Raw genomic sequence first — 27,283 nt, 5'->3', positions numbered from 1 at the left:
TAAAGAATGACCGGTTTTCAACCTTTTTCTTTCTAAGCTAAAGGAAACAAGTCAGTGTTCCTGAAGATTTGCATTTGAGGGAGGGGGTGGGTGGGAATCCTATTAAAAATAGAAACATAACAATGCCATAGAAGAATGTAAAAATAAAATACAGGTTTGATTAGTTATCTTGTTATATTGCAATTGACATCTGGTGACAATTAAGCAATGCTGTATGGCATATCCTGTTTTTCCAGTTACTTACAGAGATTTAATTAACCTGTTGGGGAGCTTTATCTACTGAAGAGTGTGCCAATTTAGGATGTTTTTTGTGGTTTATTCCTGGCAAAGGCATACTGTAGAAAGTTTATTTCAGGCATTTAATTTAATTTAATAGCTCTTTCCATGACAATCATAGAAACCCAAACTAGCATGGATGCCAGAGTATGGCAATATAGTTAAAAATGCGGTGTTGGACTTGGGTAAGGCAAACCTAGGTTCAAATGCCTGCTTAGACAGAAAGCCAGTTGGGTGACCTTGGGCCAGTTGCCAAGACTCAGCCTAACCTATCCAACAAGTTTTTTTGACAATGAAATGGGGAAGCACATGGAAAAGATACTAACAGAATGGGAACAAACACTTGAGCACCTTGGATGAAGGAAAGAACACAAGTGAAAGAAAAAAGTTGTTAATAATTATAGTTCTGTACTGCCCAATAGCTGATGTTCTCTGAATATGGCAGTGCTTGAATGTTTAGATCTATTCATGCAACTGGTTTGGCCCAGAACACATCAATAGTGGGAATGAACTAAGTGCAGAAAATAAAAAACTCTCTAAATGCAGCTAACTCCACTGTGCTGCAACAGACGTGGAAAGCAGAATCACACCCGGTCTCTGGGTTGAGAATGAGTTCTCTTTCTGATATTGTTTTCAAGTCCATTTTCATGTAAGTTAGATCACACATATAAAAAGCCTATAAAATGCTTTAGAAACACTTCCATATACCCTGACACATCTTAAACACAATGCAGCATTTTAATAATGATAATACAGTAATAATATAGTACAGATAATGAAGAGAGAGAATCTATATGTGTGTGTGTGTAGGTAAGCAGTACAGCTCTTAAAACAGTTTAGATAGCTAGAAAAAATAGTAAAAAGATTATTAAAGGGTAACACTTCTTGAGCTAACATTAAGTCTAACATTAACTGGATTATGAGACTGGGTTTGGAGAGGATGGACCTGGTGCTGGAGAGTCAGGGTCTGATTGCACTGCTGGTGGAAGGGTTGGTTACCACTGAAGTCGGTTTCCAGTTCCTACTAGGCTGCTTGTCCCCCCCCCCTTCCCCCTTCCCTCCCTCCCTCCCTTTTTCTCCTCACCACCTGCAGGCACCCACTTGCTGGTTGAGGATAAGGCAGGACTTCTGGTTTATTCATTTGTTAGTAGGGTTTGTTCTTAACTCAGACGTCTGTAACTGGAGGACTGGGTGTATTGTTTCATCTGTGAGATTAACTATTTTTGGTTTTTCCTCTCCTTGAACTGCTTCCATTCTAGCTGTCCATTATAGAAAACTTTGTAATTAAAAAGTTAGTACCTGCATTTTTTCTTCTTCCCTCCCAATTCCTTTTTCCTTTGTATTATATCGCTTAGATTGTATGCCTGAGGAAGGGACTGACTTATAATTGATATTTGTAAGTTTCTCTGGGAACTCTTTTGGCTGAATGATGCAAAAATTGCTTTAAATAATTACGCAAATTCATGGTATTTCTATTCCACTTTTCAACCCCGTAGTTCAAAGTGGCTTATAAACATATTTCAATAAAGTCATGTATAGTCACATCAGGGGGCAGATTTCCACTGTAGTTCATGCATCCTAGAACAAGCATGGCCAAAACTTACAGAATCTAAATTGACATCAGGAATAGGATAGGAAGACTGTTCTTTGTTCTAGGGAATATACATTTACTAGGCACTGAAAGCCCTAGCTGTGTAATGGTTTGACTGTTGGAGTGGGACTTGAAGGTCCAGGTTCTAGTTCCCACTTGACCATGAAGCTTGGTCGGTGACTTTGGGCCTGTCACAGATTCTCAGTGCAGCAGGATTGTTGTGGTGAGAAGAAGGAAGGCAGTATGTAAATGCAATGTAATCATAACAGGCCCAACCAAAACACTCCCCCACTGCTGTAAAAGTGTGCAGTCTTTTGAATTCTACAGAACTCTTCATCGGAATACATGATATGAAAAGTGGGAGTTGGGGAAACAATCAAGTACAAAGATTAGATCGAGTGTTGCTGCCTGAAAGCTGTAGCTTAGACTCAGTCTCAAAATGGAGACTTCAAGTGGAATAAATTAGTCAGTGGTAAGGGATGTGGGCACTGATTATACCTAGCACTGTAGAACAAAGCAATAACAGCTGTCCCATATTTCCGAAAATATAAAGGCAGGCTGTAACCCAGATCTGTCTGTTGCTCCGGGTAAAACACATAGGTTTCTGGGAAAGCAGAGAGCAAAAGTAAAGAGAAGCATGACGATTGTTATATTAGCAAAGCTGGAGATTAATTTTATATGATGCACTAGGTAAAAACACATTTGAAGTCAAATTGTGCAGCATGACCTACTGACTAGAGGGAATGGAATCTTCAAAATGCAAAGTCCTTCTTTGGGTACTGCTATCTCTGGTGGTAGGTCCTTGCTGATAACTGTTCTTTTCCCTATTTTTTCCACATGTGTGAGTGTGTTTTTCCTCACTGAATATTGTGAAAGGTAGTCAATTGAAAATGTTCATATTCAGAGGTAGCATATTAATCACAATGCATGTACTCCAAAGTTTATTAGATTCTGGTGGATAATCTGCCCTCAAATAGCTTCAAGAGTACATCAAATATTTCAAATGACCTTCTATCTTTTAATGCATGTGTATCTAATGAAAAACATGTTAATTTGAAAGATGAGATCATTTGCAGCAATGTTAAAGGGTAGCAGTTTAAAATGTACTCAGCAAACTTTCAATCAGAGCTTTAAACTAAAAGCAATGACCCCGTATGCAGTGCTTTGCTGTTATAGCTCTTTACTTACATGGTTTGTAAATGCTTTCAGAGCCCCGAGAATATTGATAGTGTATATCAATACTGATTATCAAGTATTCCTGAGCAAGAAGAGCTATTTTGCACCACTGAGTTCCTGGAAAAGGTAGCATTTTGGCCTTGGGAAGTTGTATTGCTTTAGGGAGCTGACCTTTGCTTGGTTCTTATTAAGTACTTTGGTTTCTGATGTGAAACAAACGTGCATTTTACACTTAAAGAAATCACCAGTTCCTACTCATAAGTAAGCTTACATCTGTGCCACTGCATTGACTGCAGAGTGGTGCAACTTCTCCCGCACCTGCTTTTGCAGAACAGAGGAGGAGATGAGTCTAAGAATGTATAACTGAAATATTTGCACGCTCTTCCTATGCTTACTCCTGCATCTTCTTCTTCCCCTTCCCCTGTTTGCCCAGTGTGCAATTTAAAGTATAAATTCCTCAGGGCAGAGATCTAGCTTTTTGTACTCTGCAAAGTGCAATATGCTATGCTGCTGATGATGACAACAATGATGATGATCATAATGACAGCAGTAGTTTTTTGGCACTGCTGTGTCAACCATTTGGATCATCACCCTGTTTGTGGTAGCCTCCTGCTGTTGTCTCTGCCCCACACAGAGCTCTGAGCATTCCCGCTCTTGTTGGGATTCTTTGCCTCCTTCATCCCTTGCTGTTCTGGAGTACAGCTTTACCCTCCCCTCTGCAACAGACTTGCTGTCCCAGACTATACTTAAACAGTCATCATGCTGTAAAGCAAACCTTATACTTCAAAGTAAATTTAAGTTAACTCTCTATAACCCAGCAACTAGTGGACCCTGTCATTAGCAATTACTCAATTCATTTCCAAAATACTTTGATCTGGGATCCTTCTATCCATCTTAAACCCTGCTAGCAAGAATCTGGCAGAGCAGGGGAAAGGAGAATTGCTTTTCTAGCTTCTCCATCATTTGGTGCTAGATGGTCCTCTGAGCCTGGTTAGTTTACACACCTTACCATGTGTAGCAATGGTGCCTGACAGACCTTTTGAATTGGTAAATCATTGGCCTCTTCACAGTGCTCAGTCACACACCCGTCTCTGTCAGGCCTCATAAGAGGGAGCTGCTGTTTCGGGTGGAGTGTGGGAGACATTAACCCTGGATTTACGCCTTTGAAGTTGTAGCTGTGTATATGGCCTCAAGGGAAAAAGTTCAGCAATTTTGCCCCCCCCCCCCCCCAGACAGGGGCACAGGATTGCTTTCTTATTCTTTAGGAATACATTCTGGCATTTCACAAATAATCCAACCTCAATTATCTCTTTGAAGCTGCCTTATACAATGAATGAGACAATTGGTCCCTGCCGCTCTATATTGTCTATACCAGCCTTCTCCAACCTGGCCAACATATTTTCATGTAATACTCAAATTTTGCTTTAAAACATGGGAATGTCCTGAACATTTTCTTACTTTGTCATTCAAAATAGTGGTGCAAATATTTCTTGCCATATCCTTTTGTCTGCCTGTAGAGGAAATCCCTTCAGGAAGTTTGGGACGAGGCAGAAATGGAGCAAAAGGAACAGCCTGGGGGAATGGGAAGGAAATATGAAGGTTCTATTTTTATATGCAAGGACGTCAGTACCAGGGCAATTACTTAGGAGTTAAAACCGAAAGAATGTTGAGTAGGGAATTAATATAATATGAGCTGAGACCTGTGGTAAAGAAAGCTTTGCTTGATAAATGTACATAGTAATGTTTACCTTCTCCTGTCAAGACTATTTCAAGATAGCCTAGCCACTGTGATCCACTTTTTGGTAACCTCCAGGATAGATGACTGTAATGCATGGGGCTGCCTTTAAGCAGTGTTCAGAAATTGTAGTTAGACCAGAATACAGTGGCCAGACAACTACTGGGGGTGGGTGTTATAACTGTATAATGCCAGCATACTGGCTCCTAGTCCACTTCCAGGGCCAGTGCAGGGTGCTTTTTTGACCTTTAAAATTCTTTACAATTTAGTACCAGAGGAGCATCCAGATGGAGGGCTCCTAGTGTTAACAATCAAAAGGCATTATGCAGTTGTTCTGCCTTTTTCGTTAATAGATTTTTTCCCGGGAAAGAAAAAAGACGGAAGTGGTAGGAAAGGAGGGGAGGCCTACAAATTGAAGACAGTCTCCCCCCGTGAAATTTTATGAATGAGGCCATGCAATTGCACACAAAAAAGCCCTGTTTGGAAACAGCCTAGGTATGTGAAGCCTGGCCTGTCTCCATATATATGTGTCAAGATCATCAGTTGAGAGCCTCCTGCAGGTACTTCCACCATCTGAAATAAAACAGTCAAATTCATGGTGTCACAAAATATGGAGTGCTCTTTGCCTAATGCCGGTTCTGTTGTCCTTTCAGAAACAAGCAAAGACCCTTATATTTTCCCTGACCTTTAAGACATAGTTTTAACTCTGTTGATTGTTTTTATTGGCTCCTAAGTTCTTGATGCCTTTTGAGTCTTTGTTGTATTGTTGTTCCAGTTGCATTACCTGCCTTGTAACTGTTTCCCTTTTGGAAGAGTCCTTGAAATTACTACTCAATGCTTGTATATAATTTTTAAAAATATATAAACAATACCATTGGAAAATCGCACGTAGTAGGAATGTAAAATAAATATTGATTGTTAATGGTATAGAAACTGACTTGGATTCCAAGATATAACATAAGGAAGTTCATGGAAGGAAAGTTTCCCAACCTTTACAACAACCTGCATCCACCTGCACCCCATGAAAGGTCTCTCCAGAGGACCCTCTGGAACAAGGTGGGCCATGGAGGCTCCATGGATAGTGGTGGAGTGTATTCACTCTTGATTACAGTTTGAACTTTTAAGGAACTATTCATATTATTAAACCTGGGGTTTTTTTTTGGGGGGGGGGAGCTTAGCACCATGGATAGCTCTTTAAAGTTTAGGCTGGACCTCTGAATGGATATGCCACCTGACTAGCATTAGCATCAGTAGCCTCCACTGAATGAGGGATGCACTGATGGGTAGGAAAGGGCAGGAAACTTTCCTTATATGAACCTTATTAAGCACTTCCTTCCTGTGCCATTCCTTACTTTGCATTGCATTGCATTTATTTAAATATTTTATTGTGTTTGATATTTTTAACTGCTTTAAGGCACTATGGCAATGTAATCTTTCATATGCAGTCCAGCCAGGGAGCATTAGTTGTTGGGTGGGTTAGAAGTGTTTTTATTTGTTTATTTTTTTATTTGTACCTGCCGTTCTACCAAAAACAGCACTCAAGACAGCCAATTAATTAATTCACCTGTCTCAGAAACCAAATCTGATCGGGATGATTCCACCCTCCCTTGGACTCCATTCCGCTTAATTTATGAAGTTCTTCCACTCCTCCAGGGATTTGTTTGGGGAGATGGATGCAGAGTGCGGAGGGGTTAAGAAACTTCCCTGAACGTGCTGAAGACAAAGGATCTTTGGATCCAAGCCACTCTCAGCAATTATTATGAATAAGCCTGTAAGCCAGTAGTAGTCAGCCTGGTGACTTCTTAATGCCTTGGACTTGTTCTCTTGTAATTCTTAATCCTTGCCTATGCTGACAAAGACTTATGGGAATTGCTGTCTAGAACATCTGGAGTTGCAAATTCATGGTGCAAGGAGTGCATGAGAGCTGGGATTCTCTGAAACTGCTGGGCATTATCAGCCTTCCATCACAGATTTTGAACCTGACTAGAGACAGCAGAGGAACATGGCCTGGAACACATGTACCTAAAGCTATAGACAGGGAGAGCTGGTGACTCCTCTGTCACTGGAGTGCCTTATCCATTGTACCTTTATTTTGAGCATTATGGGAACTTGTCTGTAATGTTGTGTAATGCTGATGCTATTTTGGGGTCTGGAATATGGAGTCCCCAAGAAACCTCAGGGTAAAAGTTGCAATGGATCAGAAACCTCACTGACAAAGGAGTTGCCAGATTCTCCTGGCTATTGATTCATGGAAAGCTCTAAACTACTGAGATCTATGGGACATTCTAAAATTCCAAATAACTAAATATTTTCAGAGTGGAGATTTACAGGCAAGATATGGAATAGGTAGTATTGCCTTTCCCACTTTTTGCAACATAACTTCTAGGTGGAACTGTGGTGTGGCAGAACTAGCACAAATACATGCACGAAGTTGGTTTGCTTTGCTTTCACAATTAAATGCCTGTTTCCCGCTCTTAAACTCACTGAAACTGCTGATTAGACACAGCAGCAATACCTGGAGTGTCACAACATTGCCAATGAACCTATAAAGAACTGTGAGTAGGGAATGAGTGTGAGTTTCTTAAAGAAACTAAAGAATGAAACATTCATTTTTCTGACTGAAATTGGCACTTAACATGTAAAAACAGAGAAAGAAGCAGGGCCACTGTCTTTGGTAGATGCCATTAGCCACCTCCCAAGGGCCTGCAACCTATCTTGAGTCCACTGACAAGGCCTCTCTAGATTTGCTCTTCATTATGGAGCCCTGCCACTTGCTCATTTCCAAACATGATGGTAGTGAAGAGGAGTGGTAGTGCCATTGCCTACTTGCTCAATGTCTCTCTGCCTTTCAGTCTTGTAAGTGCAAGGAATGGGGAGAAACGGGGAAGAGAAAGAGCAGCAGGGGACAATGGCAATGAGAAGATAGACTCTCTAAGAGAGGAGCCATTAAGGTTGCCTTGCCCAAGATGCTCAAAAGCTTGGAATCAGGATTGGATTTAAGAGATTAGTCTGTGGCCTGCATTGCAGTATGATGATAGAGTCATGAGGGGACAGAATGGAATGTACTGCTTCATAAATGGCATTCCCTCCTACAGCCTACATTTGAACACAGTCACTTCATGGTTCTTCCATCCTCATTCCCGCCTTATTCTGCTGCATTGGTAAATTAGGCCTCAGAAATATAGAAGTGTTTCAGGGTATAAGAATCTTGGCCAGTCATATGAAAAGGAACATACAGTGAAGTTACAGCTTTCCCTCTCTCCTGGTCATACCCATGTGCGCTAGCCAGCAATGTTAGCAGAGCAGAGGATTAAACTGCACATGGAGCAGAAACAGAAATAGAAATAATGTTTTGAAAGAAAGGCTGAGCAGCGAAGGTCATCTTGACTCTTGCACCTAAATTTGGAGTCCAGTGCCGGAACTCTAGAGGTCAGACATCTGAGGAACACATTTGTTCTCCCTGTTATCTGAGATTTTCATAGATAAAGATACCCAGTGCATACTTCTGAGGAGCCAAGTTCATTCTTAATATACAGCATTTGGGAGGTTTACCCTTCACCCTTTCCATGCTGCTGAGAGAGCATCAGAGGGAAAGGGAAATAAAATTGATAAGGAGTAAGAAGTGCATTGGAATATTTCTAATTTGAACTAAAATTTAAAAGGCTGCTTAAGTTTGAAAGAAACACCTTGGAAATATGGTGATTTAATCAGTGTTTGTGCAGTGCTTTAAACTCAATAATTTTCATAACACAAGATAGAAGAATAGTTTTTGGTTTGGTTTGGTTTACTAGTAGCTGCTGTTTTGGAAGCTATATTCAATAAATATGCTCTTTTACCCTGCATGTAGGCCTAAATAGGAGAGAGGAAACTGCCAGCCAAGCCAACAAGGTGATTAATGCCTCCTTGGGAAAGGGAATGGCCCCATGGTGTCTGAGAGTGACATCAGTGAGTCTGTTCTTGAAGAGGTCCTCTCTGGACCCAAAGATCTTAATAATTTTAGGCTGGTGGCAAATGTTCCTTTCCTAGAAAGGTCTTTGAGCAGGTGGAGGCCAATCAGTGACAGGCACTCTTGGATGCAACTGATTATCTGATTCTATTGCAGTCAGAGTTCAGGCCATGTTTTGGCATGGAAAAACTTTGGTCACCCTGTGTGATGTCCTATGTTGGGAGAATGAAACAGGGGCAATGCGACCTTGTTGATATTTCTGGATCTCTCAGCAACTTTTGGTACTATAGAACATGGCGTTCTTCTGGGACAACTGTTGGAACTGCATTGTACTGTTTTTGCCTCTAGTTCAATGACTGGCTCCAGAAGCTGATGTTTAGGGAATTTTGTGGGGCCCTGCAGATTCTTTAGCATGGGGCTTTCCAATAATCATTTTTGTCCCCCATGTTATTCCACATCTGCATGAAACCTCTAAATGGGGTCTTCTACAGTTTCAGAGTGCAATTTCATCAGTATGCTGATGACATGCAGCTCAACTTCTCCTTTTCATCTCCATTAGGTGAGGCTGCAGCTGTGCTCTATCAGTGCCTAGTTTCACATGACAGGACAACCAACTGTTGATTGTCATGCTGTATGAATCTACTTGTATTTACCCGTGATCAATTCTTATCATGGCTGGCAACCATGATAAAAACTACCAGTGCATTGAAGGGGATTGTTTACCCATGATGGGGTGTTGGGATGTCTAAAGCTGGACAGCACGACCTGTTATGTGCTGCTTGGCAAGAACAGCAAAATTGGTTAGCTCTCTTGCCAAGCAGCTAACCAATGGACGTGGCTGACAGCTGCCCCCAGCGTGTACCTACAGCATTTGAGTGCTGCTGCCAGAGGGTTCTCCACTACCCACCATGGCAGAAATCCCTTTTTGGCCTGCTGTCATCCCAGGCAGCCATGAACTCGGCTTCATTGCCTCACACCACTGTTGTGAGCAAAACGGGGTGCTCCCCGGTGGTGTGAGGCAGAGAGATCAGGTCACTTAACTCACAAGTTGGCCAACCCAATCCTGCCTCTGCCACCTCACACTTCTGCCACAAGCCAACAGGCTGTGCATTGGTGGCTGAGGACGGTCATTGCTCCAGCTAGCTAGCCAACTAGAGTGATGCCTGCTCCCCCATTGTGCTTCAGGGAACTAGTCCTGTTTGTGAGACAGGACAAGTGAGGGAAAAATATGTCCACTTGTTGGCATGAAAAGATTAATTTTAAAAAATATGGTCAAGCATGGACAGTTCTTCCAAGCTGCCACTGGGCACTTGGAAGTGGCCGTTCATGCCTGCCCATCCAGGCAATCACAAAAGCTGACTCTGCTGCTGTTTTTCATAAACCTGGGCAACCCACTCCCACCAAATGTTTAAAGGTAGAATAGCAGCTGTCAGGAAAAGGGGTCTTATTGCTCCCACAGTCATGAGTGCTTCACAGTTTTACTATGGTAAATCACTGTGATGGGTTGCATGATGTGTGAACCTGCCCAGTGCCTGGCTGCAAAAATGGACAGGATAAGGGATAATAAACTGGAGCTTAACCAAGACAAGACTGAGATATTAACAGTGAGAATTTCTTTTCACTGTACAGATGATATTTATTCTGTTCTGGATGAGGTTGCATGCCCCTAGAACTGGATTCATAGCTTGGAGGCCCATCGGAAGCCATTCCAGTCTATTGAGGCTTATGGTGGTCCAGCTCTGCCCCTTTCTGGACTGGATAACTTGGTTTCAGTAATCTGTACATGGGAAATGTCCAGGTTAGATTACTGCTATGAACTGTGCATAGGTCTTCCCTTGAAAACTCTTCAGAAACAGCCACTACTGTAAAATGCAGCAGCCAGACTAGTAAATGGAACCATAAGGTCTGAACATTTAGCACCAATTCTGGCCCACTCGCATTCACTTCCTATATTCAAGTTGTTGGCATTTATGTCAGCTGATTTGAACAGGTTTGGGTTGAAATTGTTTTTTCTGTTTACATAGTTTTAAAATGTTTACATTTATGCTTAATTTTATTGTATTTGTGGTCAATGTTTGATGACCTGTTGTGAACTGCCCAGAGAGCTTCAGCTATCAGGCATTATAGAAATATACATATTAGTAATAATAATACGTTTGCAAACTAGAAATTAAATTTCTCTGGTTCTCTCTCTTAATATGAATAAGGCTACAGTCTGACATACATTTGCTTAGGAGTAGCTCTCACTAAACCTAGCTGGATGTGTTTCTGTGTAAACAAACCTAGAATCAAGCCGCACACCAAGGGGTTATTATTTCCATTACTGGGCTTAAGGTAGCTCTGTTATGAATGAGATCATTTATCACAAGACTCTCTCTTAAAAATCATGTTCTTCCTAGAGACTTATCTTGATGATTAGCAGATGAGTAACAATAAAAATACTAATACATGTAAAGGGTGTCTTAATATACTACTGCTTCTAATAGTATGTTGCCCACTACATTGAGGCAAAGAGGAAATGATGGCCTTGGAATTCTCAAACTTAGAAGTGGCTTATCATTACAAAGGCAAAATTAAGAGCTTTTTCATACACTACTAGTTCCTCTATCCAGTGTCTCTTCTTTTTAGAAAATCCATTGTAGGCTTTTATATATTATGAATGAACATATCTATGTCCATTTATTACATGGACATACATGTACAGTAGATGTACATGTATTAGGAAACTATGTCTGTGTTTGGTGAAGTAGACATACTCTTTGTCATACATGGCAGTGTGCATGTAATTTGAATTTATATATCCTACATGGAAGTAACATCTCATGATACTTTTAGCTACAATTTGCACTAATTAACAATCTATCTCAGTGAATGATAAGCTTTCCAGAACTCTACGTATCTGAATGTTTGATGAGCTCATTTACAACATAAATTTAAGGACCCAACAATGGACTGCAGATTTAAATTGCACTGATTAAAGTTGACTTAATAGAACGTCCACACACTGATGGTGTTCAGTAAGGGAAGCAAACAAAGCAGCTGCCAAAAGTGACCAAAAAGATGGTAATTTTAGTCCTGCCAAGCCCCACATATGTTTAGAAATACATGAAGGCATCCTGAAGTCGTTGTATGACTCTGGGACTATTTGCAGTGCAGGATCAATAACCCTACCCAGGTAATTATCCATAGGATTGCGGTTGTGCTCTGTACACTCAATTGTGAATTTTATTAATTATTTGCTTGTTTAGAAGTCTGTTTTATGATGTGGTTTTTAATCGCAGGGCATACTCATTTGAATATACATAAGAGAAAAGGGAGTGGTGGTCATGAGAGTGTTGCTCTGAGGGTTGTCACAATGACCTCATCATTGGATTTACTCAGTCCAATGTACCATTGGAGCGGTGATCAGGGACACATGTGAAGGCTCCTGGCATGATTTGGAACTCCACATGTGAGCATCCTAGAGCACGAGGACTGGAGTGAAGAATGCCTGAAAAGTGCTTCTGTATGTAAGTGCCATTTAACTGACCTGACAGGTCTTGCTGGTCAATATAAACTAGTTCTCCTTCACTGTGCTTAAAAAACTTCAGATAGTTGTGCCCTGTGTTACACTCTTATGTCCCAGCAAATAATCTGTGCCTCCCAAACGTCTCTATTTTGTTTTCTGCCTATGTCAGGTCTCTCTAGAAGGACAGAATCTGGGCTTTTTGGCCATTGGTAACACAAAAAATGTCTGTCCGTATTGTGAAAGCAGTGATATTAATTGGCTGTCTCACAACTTATCAGCTGTTCTCAAGTGAGGGAAGTATAGTGAGCTGATCTGTTAGCATTTGACCTGTCCCGGTCAGCCTTGAAACCGGGTCACAGCACTGTGAAGTGTGTCAGCATGGAATGGACAACTTCATGGCACACAGTAGCGGTAAAACAAATGAAGGTGCTATTTCATCACTCAGCTGCTTTTGACAGAACAAAGTGCAAGTTGCTTCCAACTCTGAAATGACTATTCCTTTCCTACCGTTATTGAAATGTTACAACAGTCAATTCATGATCCAATAAACTCCTATTACAAGCATTTAATTTTTTCCAGGCAGATGCCCATCACCAATGTTGCTGTACAACTTTGTATAATGATCAAGGGGTGCCATGAATAAACACAAGTTATTCTATCAGTAATTGATGGCATGAGATGCTACATTTTCTGTTGAGGCTATGCAGGCTGGTCTTGAAAGCATAGTTTCAAGTGTAAGAAATAGGTGACTTTAAAACTAGAGCAAAAGTAATCTTGGAGTAAATGGATACAATCTGAATTAGAGGTGAGAAATTCCTAAGCAACTGGTGATTGAAGTTTCCTCACTATCTATCTTCTGTCCGGTAAAGCATTCCACAGGCTGAAATCATGTTAGAGCTCTCAACGACATTGGATATTAGGAACAGTGTCAGACACCTTTGTTGAGCCTAACGTTAGATTCCTGCATATCCATAGAACAGGGGTAGAGAATGCGGTTCTCCAGTTGTTGCTGGACTACAGCTCCAATTAACCCTAAGCAATACCGTCAGAGGTGAGTGGTGATATTAGTTGTAATCCAACACCATCCGGAGGGCCACATTTTTCTCATTACTATCACAGAACATTTTGACTAGTTTAGCTTAGAAAGAAGTAGGTAATAGGAGATATGATAGAAATACGCATGCTGTGGAGGAAGTTAATAGTTCTGGCTTAATACTAGAACCTAGGGTCATCCAATTAATGGATGGGAAATTTGGTACAAATGAAATAAAACACTTCTTCACACAGCCAGCACATAAACTGTGGAATTCATTAGCACATGATGTTGTGATGTCCACCAGTTCCTCTGGCTTTAAACAGGGAGTAAAACTCATGGATTACAAGGCTGTCAATGGCTCCTAGTCGTGGCAGCATGGCTATATGTCAGTTGCTTGGAATATGAGTGGAAGGGTGCTCTTCTGATTTCTCTTAGGCCTCTGGTTGGCTATTGTACTAGATTAGATAGGCTTTTGGTTTGATCTAGCATGGCTTTTCTTATAGTTATAGTGGACTTTCTTATAGTTTGTGGACTTACAGTTTGCCCGAGTGATTCAGTGTTGACTTTGTAGATGACAATGTGACTGGGTTCACATGACACAAGAAGGCAAGCACTGATCATGTTGTCCTTACTGAGTTGTGGTGATTTACCATAGGGAAATTATGTATGAGTTCCTGGAAGCCAGTTTTAGATTGCTAGGTAGAAAGTTGAAATCCAGCACCTGCAAGGTGGCTTTCTCCAAGGTGCTAGGGGTTCAGTGTGCAGGGCCAGCTTTACATGTGCACCTGAGCAGCCTTAATGTGTGGATGAGATAGTAGTATAGAGAGGAAGGTTTCAGTTTGCTAGGCACTGGGGAACATACTGGGACGAGCTGGGCTTGTACAGGTGGAACTCCACTTGAACCAGAATGGAACCAGGCTGCTGACATGTAATATGAAGAAAGTAGTTGAGCAACTTTTATACTGAACTCCAGCGGGAAAGATGACAGGAGCTGGGAAGCATCTTATTTGGTCAAATCAACCCAGTGGGTGAAGTGGAGGGATTTTCAAATTGCCGAAGTGTAAGGAAGAGAGGAAATTGGCACTAAGATTACAGAAAGCCATGATACTCGGAGAGGATGAAGTGCCAGGACAACAAATGCATGCAGAAGGAAGGGGAGACTCAGCTTAGGTGAGACTGTTCAACTTAGTAAAATGGTGAGTAATGGAGAACATGATAGAAGTGTGTAAAGCAATGCATGGTGTGGAGAAAGTGGAGAGGAAGACATTTTTCTCCTTCTCCTGTAACATTCAAACCCAGTGTCATCCCATAAAGCTGCTTGGTGGGAGGTTTAGGGCAGAAAAAAGGAAGTACTTCTCCACACAACATAATAAACTATGGAATTTGCTACCACAGGATTGGACAGAGTCATGAGGAAGGACATTATCAGTGTCTACTAGTCTCCTTGGCTATGTGCTACCTCCTTTCCCGGGGGTGGTGTGTCTGTATACACCAGTTGCTGAGGAGCTTGGACAGGTGAAGGTCTTGCACCCATCCTGCTTGAGCAAGCTTGTGGGCAGCTGCTTTGCCACCGTGTGTACAGAGTGCTGGACTAGATGGACCTTCAGCCTGGAAAATCCAGCCTGGCTTTTCTTGTGTTCTTACCATTGTGATTTACCATGGTTGAGAACCATGATAAGAAACAACAGTCTATTCTAGAGTTTCTTCCTACCATCAGTGCTTATTGTTCATCTGAATTTGGACAACACAGATCATTGTGAGGAAATACCCAGAAAAGGAGAGCTACTTGGCTATAGCTGTCATTAATGTTCTTGCCAAGATGCTAGCCAGAGAGTGCTGCTGACAACGGCACAGCTCTTGGCAGCACAACTCGGCTGATTGCTCCTCCTCGTGTCTGAAATAAAAAATACATACCCAGAGAGCTTCAGCTCATGGACAGCATAGAAATGAAATGAAAGAAATAAGAACTCCCCAGAGAGCTTCAGTTGTTGGACAGTATAGAAATGAAATAAATAATAATAAGCAGTTTCATTGACAGTGGAACTCATTTATTTATTTGATTTCTGTGCTGTCCTTAGCTGAAGCTCTCTTGATGATTCACAACAGTCCATAAAACTATACAATAAAATACCATAAAATGTTTCCAAAATACATAACATTACAAAGCAAAGTAAAATGGTGAGCTGATGTATGAGAAACTGTTTACTGAAATTTCATTGATTTCACTGGATCTTAAGCATACTCTGTTTTTGCCCCCCAGAGTTGATAGTAATGTCATCATAATAAGAAATAAATCTATATATACACACTGGCTTCTTTGTGGTTAGCAGAGCTATATTAGAAAATGTCCTGTAATAGGATAGGGTTGAGCTGTCTGTAGAGCATTTTTCCCTTTAAAACTCATCATGGCAGCTATAATTGACAAAGCTCACATATATACACAAATACTTTAATGAGAGAATCATTATCAGCAGTAGATGCAAAGCAATGGCATTCCTCTCTGGAAATAATCAGACACAAGCGTCAGAGCTGTGTCACCTCTCTCCTTTCTGTTTGTACTGTGCCTCAAACAAAAAGGCTTTTCAGCCTAGACACTGGTGCAAAATAAGCATTGTGATATAGAACAAATGATATTTTATGTATTTATCACCTCCTATCGCCTAAAAAACAGCCATAAGATAGATCATTCATACCCACTCTAAAATTAACTTTCATGAATAATGAAACACTCTCCTGAAGCAGTAATATCATGTATAACAGCCATCCTCAACCTGGTGCTTTCCACATTTTGGGCATCGGCTCCCATCATCCCAAGCCATTTGCCATGTTGGGTGGGATTGATTGGAGTTGTGTTCAAAGTGTCTGGAAGATATGAAGTTGGGGAAGATTGCAGTAAGCAATCAGGAATCAGTCAGGAATAAATGATAGTCCAGAAGAAGTTGTTAAGCTTACTTGGAAAGCTCAGAGCTTCTCCTTTGTTTACATTTCCCATCCTTCTCAGCACCTTTGTATGTTAATTGTTTTAAACTATCAATATTCATGGGAATCTTGAACCAGATCCTAGTTCAGTTTCCAGAATCAAACTTGTCATTCAGAGCAGACCACCTCGCTTACAAATTGTGTGTGTGTGTGTGTGTGTGTGTAGAGAAAAAGAGAGAGAGAAAGAAAGCCATGGTCAAGCTTCCTTGAAGAGCAACCTTTGACATCTCTTTTAAGTGAAGGAGAGCTTCAAAAGGAAATGGTCACTTCACCTCAATACCAAAGTATTTTTCAGCAATAAAGACTATTCCAAGCATGCAGCAGGAGAAAGGTGTTCTTATAGTCTTTTGTGTCTGTTTCTTGAATGAAAGAGAACAAGGCTTTAAAATGCAGAGGGGAAGCATAACAGAGGGGAACAAAACCTGATGTCAGCCAAGAAGCATTTTTCAGGATAGCTATTAATTAAAAACTTATTGCAATTAAAGAAGTTTTGAGAAAGGAAGAGTTTAAAGATAGAGAGACTTTCATATTTGATTTATGTTTTCTTCTACTATTTGTATGATTTGCTATCGATCTGCGTACCACTTTACAGAGTATCATGACAAACAAGACACATCTATAGAGTTTATTATAGGAATGCATGTGTGTGAAAGACAGAAGAAAATATTTCTTCAGAGAATATGATTATTTTCATTCTTAAAACTTTTTACAGACAATATTTGTAGTTTTATAAATATTTCAGTAGAAAAAGAAAAAACATATACCTTGACTTTAGTAATTTTTTATTCATATGCTTTGTGAAAGTATGCATGTCTATATTATCATTTGGCACTATTCTTGAATAAACTATAAAACTAATATAAAACTTACATAAAAGTAGTATATACTACTTTTAAGTATCAATTTAAGTGTTAACTTGGTATTTTAAATAGGTGAACCATTAAGCGATGTTCTTACGTTTTGTTCTATTTTGTCCATTGAACTGTTTGTAGCGGAAAATTACAAGGAAACCCAGACAATAAAGATTAAAGAAGAGCCAATGGAAGTGGATATTCATGATTCCCAAGCATCAGTTTCACCCAGCCAAAACATCAGTTATAGCACTTTACTCAGGCAAGAGATAACTGAACACATACAAAAGATACCAGAAGGCCGAGTGCTCCCCGAGAGAAACCTCTTCAGTCAAGATATATCAGTGAAGATGGCTTCAGAGCTACTTTTTCAATTGTCAGGTAAATAAAGTGGTGGGAAGCTGCCAGTATATTTTTCTGGTTTTGTAATATTTTGAATATGTAAGTGTTGAATTAAGATTGCAATTCTGAGTGCCCTTACCAGGGCCTTATGGCTGAAATCCTATGCATAGTTACTTGGGCGTGAGTCTGTCCCACTGAACCCATTGGGGCTTAATTCAGGATAGTCAGGTACAGGGATGCAATGCAAGTCTTGTAAAACCCAGAAGACATTTCTGAATAAATTTGCCTTGGATGACACTAAAAGTCTGGAAAAATAACCTTGCTAGTATGGTAGCAGCAAAAAGTCAAAACTACTATTGCACATTAGAGATTAATTAGAAACCTTGGGTGCAATCCTATTAACTGACGTAGGAGTAAGCTCTGTTGCATCTGGGCTGTAACTTTAATTTGAATCTGTGCTAGAGGCACCATCTATGTGGTGCTGGTTTATCCCATACCTTTCTGGGGAGGGACATAGCTCAGTGGCAGAGGACACACCTTATGTGAAGAAGGATCCAGGTTCAATCCCCAGGTAGGGCTGGGTAGGGATCCAGCTAGGACTAGGAAAGGATCCTCTCTGAAACTTAAGAGAGCCACTACCAGTCAGTGTCAGCTATACCAGACTGGATGAACAAAAGCTCTGCCTTGAGAGTGGGTTATTATGTTGTTTGAGTCCAACCATTATAAAGCAGTTTCCTATGTCCACACTATTCCTCTTTTAAACAACACAAATGAGCAGCATACACTGGCTCATCCTGCCATGCTGAACCTGTGGTCCCCTGTGGGAAAAATACACATGGCCATAGAAACTCTTTCTCCTTGTTTCCTCAATTTTGAAGAAGGAAGTGTTAAGTTACAACATTTGAATGTGATTTGGAGAGCTTAAAATTGTGCTCTAGAAACATCACGAAATCTGCATCCCTGTTCTGCAAACTTCTGCTTCTGTGATGTTGGATTTCAGTCTTAAGAATTCATTTGTTCTAACTCCAAGACATCTTACGCCCAATTTCCAAGCTAGCTATAACATATAAGTGGATCCGTAATATCAAAGGACAATATCTAGAGATTGCTTTTCAAGCCAGTAATGCACCAAAAGAAGAGTCTGCCCCACCCTCCATCAAAAATAGAATTTTCAGAGGGAAACTTCAAAATGGCAAGCAGTGATACATGTTTTATAATTTAAATGAAAATTTGGATGAACTTACTCAACTATCAGTTTCCTTAGTGAAAATTGCCAAACTAAAATGTTCATAATAGGAAGCCTTCTTGGTCCTTATGTTAAAAAAATAATAATGTATTTTTTCTGCAGAAAAAGTGAGCAAAGAGCACAACAACTCTAAAGATAACACCGTCACAGCTACATCTAGGTAAGTGTATCTATCCCCAGTAGTGCTAAGTAGAGCAAGATAAAGCACAGTATAAAGTGTTATAAAGACTCAGCATTAGTGTACTGTGGATTTTATTTCAGACTTTAAAATGCTACCATCTGTTAAATAAAAACTCATATATGGTATGATCAAGCTAAATTTAAGCACTTCTAAATCTCATTGATGTCAAGAGTTTATACTTAAATATTTTCCATTCAAATCAGTGAGACTTAAAATTGTTTAACATTGTCTGGCTCATGCCTGCTGTGTTTATGTGACCGGCTGATGAATTGCAGTTCAATGTAAGATCAAAAATTCAATCAATAAGCTCATATAATTAAGCAAACTAAGGAAATAAACCAAGAGGACCGATATTGATACATTCATTGTGTGGTTATAAATAATTGGATTATAATGCAACAAAAAATTAAATCTGTAGCACTGTAGTCACAATAGATATGATTCTGATAGTAACAGTTGGCAACACATGGCCCATGGCGCACACAGACTTCCATTGACTCATTTTGTAGTCCCTGCTGCTGTAACATCACCAAATTTGCCACCAGATTCTAGTTTTTCTTTAAACAAGATACACAGAGAGTACATGCCTTACTCTAAGGCAAAGCTGTACTCTCAGAAATGTCCAGGGAGAACAATTTTGCATTAAAATAAGGCAAGTGATTATCCTGCACCTTAATTTAGAGGAAAATTGGTGTTTTTTCCCCACTGTGGAGCTGATGAATTTCAGCAACACATTGCAGTGCCATTCTGGGTATTATGTGGAAATTGACCCTAGAATAACGGAGGTTGCCAGCCCCATCCTTGATTCAGCAAAACCTGGAAAAGGAAAATCTGTGGCCTGTTTCAGGGCATCAGCTTCTTAGATTCCTTAAGCAAGTTTATTACTATATATATGAGCATATAAGGCAACTTGTGTATAAGAGGCAGTCAATATTTTAGGCTGTTTTTCTGGTGTTTGTCATGTCAGACATGTAAAACGACCCCCTGTTTTGCTTTGCTATTTTTGGTTTCAAGGGATAGCTTATATACTAATATATATGGTAATGTGTGGAACAATCAACAAGGAAATATGCTTCAGAAAAATACTGTATGTATTGGCATATAAGATGAAGATAATATTTTGGGCTGTTTATATATGTCAGGAGTATAAGGCAACCCCTGATTTTTGCTTTGCTATTTTCTATTTCATGGGGCATCTTATACGCTGGTATATATAGTAAACAAAGTAGGATTGTGTCTCTCAGAGACTGCTGGATAGTCTGTGAGGCAGATGCTTGTACAATCCAGGAACAAGGCACTTTAAATGGTGTTCTCTCTAAACATGTATAAAAACAGTGATGACTAGGAGATTTCTCCAGAATGCAAAATAGAAAGAGGGTAACATAGATTTTCATCTGCAAAAAGCGCGGAAACATAAGAGGACTCCTTCTCTGGAGCCTGGAAAGTGTCCAGCTTTCGTAGCACAAGTGAGTTTGCTGCCAAATGAAGACATAGTCCTCTTCCTATTTGTAGGCAACCAATTATTGCTAATGGAAGAATTCGCATACTATAGTGTGAAAACAGCAGAAGCAGCAAAGGCACATTATATCATGGCACAGATTATTTTGTCCAGTCAGCTAGCCCCTTAATAATAGAAAACTATAGGGTCTGAATTTCCAGAATTTCTAATTTTCCCTGATCTTTAAAAATAGGATTCAGATGGATACAAATCATGAAAGCAAATCTGTCTGTTGAACATTCCAGGAAAGTATATATAGCTGAGCTGAGAAAATAATCCATTTATGTTCAAATTTCATTGTATAATCCTTCCCAGCCATATTTCTATCATTTTAGCTCATCATTCAAGGTATAGTTGGTGCAAATACTCTCACACAAAACCACCATGCAGGTTTTAAGTTGTACCTGATGGCTAGACCCTGAATTGAAGCCTTATGTACAAATTAGATGAATAATTAAAGTGTATTTTTTAAAAGGCACATAAGCTTCTGAAATTCCTTCCTGTCACTAACTAAATGGTTTCTCTGAAAAACAAAGAGAATGTGTTGGTTCAGCCTAAGCTAAGGAAAAAAACTGTGACAAGATCACTTGCTTCAAAAGGTTTCTAAATGATAATACATTTTCCTGAGATATAACAGTCTGTCATTAAGGGCTACGTTGGAAGGAAGGGAAAAACATTGTCCTCCATACAGAAAATTATATGGACAGGATGTGTCAGTTGTCATGCTGACATTTAGTGTATCCACACCAACTAGCTCAGACCTGCTGCTGGCACACGTGTCTGAAGCCTGAGCTCTTTGCAATGTGGCACTCCATAAAACCTGATATAGTATGCCATGTCCTGGAATTCCTTTGCTGGAACGTCAGTCGGCTTCAGGATCACGCATGTCTCCTTAAAATGTCTTTGCTAATGCTGTATGGCTAGTGTTTATTCAAAAGTAGTTGGAAAAATGTGAAAGCTGTTAAATGTGTTTGTGTGTGTGCATGCACCATTTGGTTTTATTAATCATTGGGTCAGATTCAGATTTAATTATACTTAGAATAAGACCTACTGAAATCAATGGACCTTATTTTAGTTATAGGGTTTGACTTTTATCCAGCCCTCCATCTCTTTTTCCAGAGTATCTGCAAAAAAATTCAAGGATTTTGGTTTGGGTGCATAGCTTGATGTACCCAATTCCTGCTTGATACACCCAGTTCCTGTAGAATTCACTAGTAATGATTTAAAGTCATTTTGCAAGGTAATTGAAAATGTGATCCAAAGGGTGCAATAGAAATCAGAACTCACTGTAGAGTTGTATTAAGATCTGTCTTCTGTGGGCAGAAAGAAAGCAATCACATAAGGTGTTTCTGCTGAGTTTTCCAGGATTCCCCTTCTCTCTGTACCAGAGCCTATACCCTTCAGCAGGGACCTCTCCAATTTTCTGTATAGCATGAGGACTTCAGTTTTCCAGTTGCGTGTACCTAATTCTGGATCCAGTCCCCTAGTTTCTAAAGTGTCTTAATCTTTTCTAGACAGTACCCCTCTGAGCTATGGAATTCTAATCAAAAGCACCACACATATTTAACTATGCATTATTATGATTCTTTTCTTAATTATTATATTGTCTTCTTTAAAAAAAATTTCTCCGTAGCCCTTTTTTTTCTGAAGATACATTTAGACAATCACCATTCACTTCCAACGCAAAAGATGTCCTGTGTAATGAAACTGCTGTTCATGGAAGAACAACAGTGCCAGGTATGGAACATTATGCCTTTAGTAACAATAAGGTTTTAATATTGAAAAATGAGTTTTAGTCACTTTTGATACATTGCATGGAAACAGCTTGCTTCTTGAAATGAAATACATAATTCACAACTAATTAAATGCATTTAACTGAGGATGAATTAATTTTATTTGGAATTAACTGAATTCTTCAACTAATATAAGTTAGAAAATAAAAGGGAATAATTGTCATGTCATGTGTTGCAGAAAATGGTAGTGCACATCAATATAGTTTTTTATGGTTAACAAGGCATTGGAACTAGAAAAATATGGTGAAAAGGAATAAAAATACAGTGAAGGGGGCTATTGATTAGAAATTCCATGGTTCCTAATACTTGGGGAAGAATGTTCGTGTGTGATATTTGCTTTATCTGTCAGACTCATTGGATTTCTTTTTTACCTACACAAACCCAGTTGCAGTTTGGTCCCGATCATGTGGTTGGCCACATTCACACATTACACTAAACCATAGCTTATTGCAACATCCACAAGCAGAATAAAGCTACAGTGAGTATTGGGCTTTTATCCTCTCCCACATCTCCCATGTACTTGGGAAGAGTTTAGGAGCTCTTTCCATTGTTAGTTAATTAAGGTTTGTTGCATCATATTGTATCATGCAACAAATTGTGGTTAGCAGCACTGTTTATGATTTATTTCAGAGAAGCCAGTTTTGAACGATGGCTTCTGAAGTTAGCTTCTTTAAACTGACCATAGTATGTGCTGGCCACAATTCCAGACCTGGACAACACAAACTATGGTTAACTAACATTGCTTCTATGCAAATCTTTAATGGTGCCATTATCCTGTATCATCCATGGAATTTTATGGGGGATGGGCTCAACATGTCTCCATTGTTTTCCACCACTTTTTTCGCTTTTTTGTTTATCACAGGAAATCTATTAAAAAGGAAAAGATGCACAATGCCTTATGAATGCTATATCTGGGAGCCTTCTGTCTCAAAGCACTCCAAAAACCTTATGTAACAGCTGTACAACCCCTCTCAATCATGCATGGGGAAATGGAAAACGTACAGGCTTAGGAAGTTGCTGTGACAGACCACACTTAACTGTGGTTTAGCATGATATGTGAATCCAACCACTGTTGACAGTATAAGGATCCTAGTTTTAGTGTTTATTATCAGTCTTAGGGCTATCCAGAAAGTACATAGTCCATACAAAGTACTTGATATGCGCAGGTGAAGTTCCAGATTTGTAAACAACATTTACTGTTTTGGCTGTATATCCAAAAATATTTTCAAAACTGGGTAACAAAATGAAAAGGGCTGGAACCAAAAAGTCTGATTGTAATTAGGATGTCCAAGGAATCCGATGGGGGTGGGTGAAAATTTGGTCCCCCCGGATTTCAGGTCATTAGTCCTGTGCTGGTACCATCTCACTGTAGGCTGCAGCATGTACATGTTTTTAATTGCTAATGAATTTTGTGCAAATAAATACCCCAGGCCATGTGGCTGTGAATTGACTGATTTGTACAAATTGACTGATACCACACAAATTGTGCTAGAACCGCGTAGTTTGGGGGTACTTATTTGCACAAATTTAACTAGCAGTTAAAAATGTGGAAATCATGGTCCATCTTAGACATGAAAATCTGTGGCTGAGAAATAAAAAGACTTGTCCCTCTTCATTGAATTGGAAATGAACAGGAAGTCCATCAGGTTCAAATTAGATGGATTTCACTGTTTTGCTACAGCCCTAGTTGTGATACTGTCTGTCTAGCAAATACGTGCCATCTGTATAGATAAGTATTTTATTACTGTAACTCACCTGTACAGTTTAGATCATTGTATCCCATTAATAGTATCTAAGGCCATGGTCATTACTGGCAAGGTTAAATCAACTAATCAGGTGGGAAGTGGTAAATGAAGCAGGCCCTTCAATATTTTGTAGTTAACTTTTTTAAATGGTGGGATCATGGAGTAAGCTAATCCATGCAATAAAATATATCTAAAAGTTAAAAATACCTAATAGTCTAGCAAGACCCTGTCAGATGCCCTCTCTCCATCAAAGGCAAGTCTAGCTAGAATCTCTAGCCTTTTTAGAATCTCTTGTGGCAACTAAAATATTGATTGACTGACTGCAGCCCTGCCTGATCTTTCTAATATTAAAGAAGTCAGGTTGCAATCACCATTTACAATTTATCTAGCCAACAAAACCTATGATTGGAATCCTGCCAGGATATCTAAGATGCTTTTAGAACCTGACACAAACTTCAGCAGAAAATGTGGCAAGGGCAAATTCTAGGTTCACACATTGGTTGTTTGATTGTCTTGGAAATCAGAAGAAGTAGCACTGGTGTATGGGGGAGTAAATACATACAGACAGAGAGTTGGTGGCTCATTTGCTGTTTTTGACAATCACCAAGAGACCAACTATTTTTAAAACTAAATGCTATGAGCAGCACAAACAAGTGAAAGCAAAGCTGAGGTTGTCAGCATGGTTCTTTCCTGCTTGCAAATATTCTTTCTTTGGAACCTGGCTCTTATCTTTTTGGGAAGGAATTCACACATGGTTTGGGATAGTTGTAAATTTAGTTCTGCAGCTATACAAATAGACAGATCTTCTAAACTACATATCCAAGGGCTCCACCATGTGTCAAAGCAGGCAGGTCAGGGCAGGGTTCTGTAGAGCTATGCAAGTAGCACAAAGGCTAGTATGAATGAAGTGCAAGCTCAGATAACCATCTGTTGGAAGGCAGGAATATCTGCATTCTGAACATCATGGTAGTTTGTGTGGTAAATTGCAAGATGTCAACTTGCAGTATCTGAATTGCAATCTGAAACCTAATCCTAACTCTTTATGTAAATAAAAACAACATATAAATGACTTGAGGCAGGTCAGTGAAAGGTGTTCTCCAGCTCCTCCTTGCCCAGGCACTACCCTACCGAGTTCCACCCAGCTGGCCCACTGAGCCCATGAAAGGAAAACCAGATGAGGACATAGTATGATGTTAACAGTACTGAAAGAGCCTGAGCTTCTGCCTGATGGTACTGTGGGTTTGTCCGTGTTTTGAATATTGTATATATGAAAGTTAGGAAATGAGTTATCTTTCCTAGTCAGTGCATTTGTCTGAATAGAAATACAACAACTGAGCTAGTAGTCTTGTTCCCTTGACTGACATCAGGGAGAGGTCAAAGTGTGCTTCCTTGCCAGTTTTGTAGATCTTAGGGCACCTGGGGTGGCTTGATCAGAGTGTTGGGGCCCAGAGTCCTTGTAAGAACATGAAAGTGGTGGCAGCTGCAAATGTAAGAACATAATAAAAGCCGGACCAAATGCCCATCTAGTCCAGATTCCCCTCACATGTCAGCCTACCCCACTTTCCATGGCAGCAAAATCCATTGTTTAATGATATGTTGTGTGAAGAAGTATTTTCTTTAATCCTCACTAACCTCCCACCTAGCAACTTCATGGGATGACACTGAGTTCAAGTGTTATGGGAGAAGGAGAAAAGTGGGTTCCTCTCCACACCATGCATTATTTTAAACACCTCTATCATGTCTCCCCTTACTTGCCTTTGTTTCTGAACAATCTCAATTATTGTAGCCACTTCTCATAGAGGAATTACTCCAGTCCCTGATCTCTTTTGTTGCTTTTCTCTTTCCAACTCAATAATGTCCTTTTTCAAGTAAGGTTACTAGAACTGAACACATTATTCTAACTTTGGTCATACCAAAGATTTCTACAAGGGGAATAAGTTCCTTGAGAGTTCTATTTTTTATCCCATTCTTCATTATGCCTACCAGGGAATTTGCCTTTTTGCAGTAGACCTGCACTGGGCTGACAATTTCATTAAGCTGTCCACCACTACCCCAAGATTCCTTTCTTGCTTGGTCACTGCTAGCTCAGATCCCCTCACATATATGGAAAGCTGGGATGTTTTGCTCCAATGTGCATTACATTACACCTATTTACATTGAACAACATTTGCCCTTTTGATACCCATTCTCCCACCTTGGAGAGATCCTTTTGAGGCTTCTTACAATCCCTTTTGGTATTAACCATTCTAAAAAGTTTGGTGTCATCAGCAAACTTGGCTGCTTCACTATTTACTCCTAACTCCAGATCATTTATGAATAGGTTAAAAAGCATTGGTCCTGATGCAGAACCCTTTAGGACTCCACTGGTTACATCTCTCTATTGGGAGACATTGCTATTTATTCCCACCATATGTCTTCTGTACTTTCTTTCATTCATTCATTCATTCATTCATTTTTCGATTTATATCCTGCCTTTTTCCTACAAGGGCTCAAGGCAGCTTACATCTCCTCCTCCATCTTATCCCCACAACAACAACCCTGTGAGGTAGGTTGGGCTGAGAGTCTGTGGCTGGCCCAAAGTCACCCAGTTGGCTCCATGGCAGAGCGGGGACTAGAACCCAGATCACCTGAGTCGCAGTCCCATGCTCTTAACCACTACACCACACTGGCTCTCACCACACTTTAACCAGTTAGTGATCCACAAAAGGATCCCCTCTCACTTTTATTGTATGACTGCTTAGTTTGCTGAGAAGCCTTTGGTGAGGCACTTTGTAAAAAGGCTTTGGGAATTCCAAGGAGAAAATGTCTACTGGATTGCCCGTCTATGTGCTTATTGACACACTCAAAGAACTCCAGCATGTGGGTAGCTGAAGTGCGTTTCTATTACAATACTGCCTTTGTTGGAGGCTTCTCTGATTTCATTTCTCATCTCAAGATCACCCTGAGCATTCTGGTATGGAGGATGATAACATACTCCTATGACTAAGTTAATTTTGGAGCCAGGAATGTTCACCCATTGCTTCTGTGGAGCAATCTTCACACTTTAGATTATCAAGTATGTTGGACCCTGTGCCTTCTTTAACATGGAGAGCAACACCTCCTCTGGCTTGCCCTTCCCTGTAATTCCTATGCAGTTTATTTCCAGGGATGACTGTATCCCATTGGATATATCTGTTCCACCAGGTTTCCATAATGTCCACTATATCTAGCTTCTCCTGTGTCACTAGATACTTGAACTCTCCATTTTGGCCCTAAGGCTTCTACCATTTGTATTCAGACACTTAAGCAAAGTAAACTTGTTGCCTATTTTCTACCCTCCTACTCTTAGGCAGTCTGAAACTTCCTTCCCTTCAGTCCCCTAGGGGTGGCGTGACCCAAAC

General features: G+C 40.0%; 1 protein-coding gene across 4 annotated transcripts in view; it reads left to right on the top strand.

Annotated features, from left to right (window-relative positions):
• Positions 1–27,283, top strand: part of ZNF827 (zinc finger protein 827) — a 135,760-nt gene that overhangs the window by 71,441 nt on the left and 37,036 nt on the right. For all 4 annotated transcript variants that reach the window (XR_006414826.1, XM_044430998.1, XM_044430997.1 and 1 more), the window contains exons 6-8: positions 17,240–17,479; positions 18,789–18,846; positions 21,999–22,102. Coding sequence is in view for 3 of the 4 variants with exons in the window: in XM_044430998.1 (XP_044286933.1) it covers positions 17,240–17,479; positions 18,789–18,846; positions 21,999–22,102 (402 nt within the window). In the remaining variant the exon portion in view is untranslated. The remainder of the gene's footprint in view (positions 1–17,239; positions 17,480–18,788; positions 18,847–21,998; positions 22,103–27,283) is intronic.

This window comes from Varanus komodoensis, unplaced genomic scaffold (genome assembly GCF_004798865.1).
Source record: "Varanus komodoensis strain SLA01 unplaced genomic scaffold, ASM479886v1 scaffold21, whole genome shotgun sequence".
Lineage (NCBI taxonomy): Eukaryota > Metazoa > Chordata > Lepidosauria > Squamata > Varanidae > Varanus > Varanus komodoensis.
The sequence above is the reverse complement of the archived record's forward strand: the minus strand, read 5'-3'. Positions and strand labels throughout refer to the sequence as shown.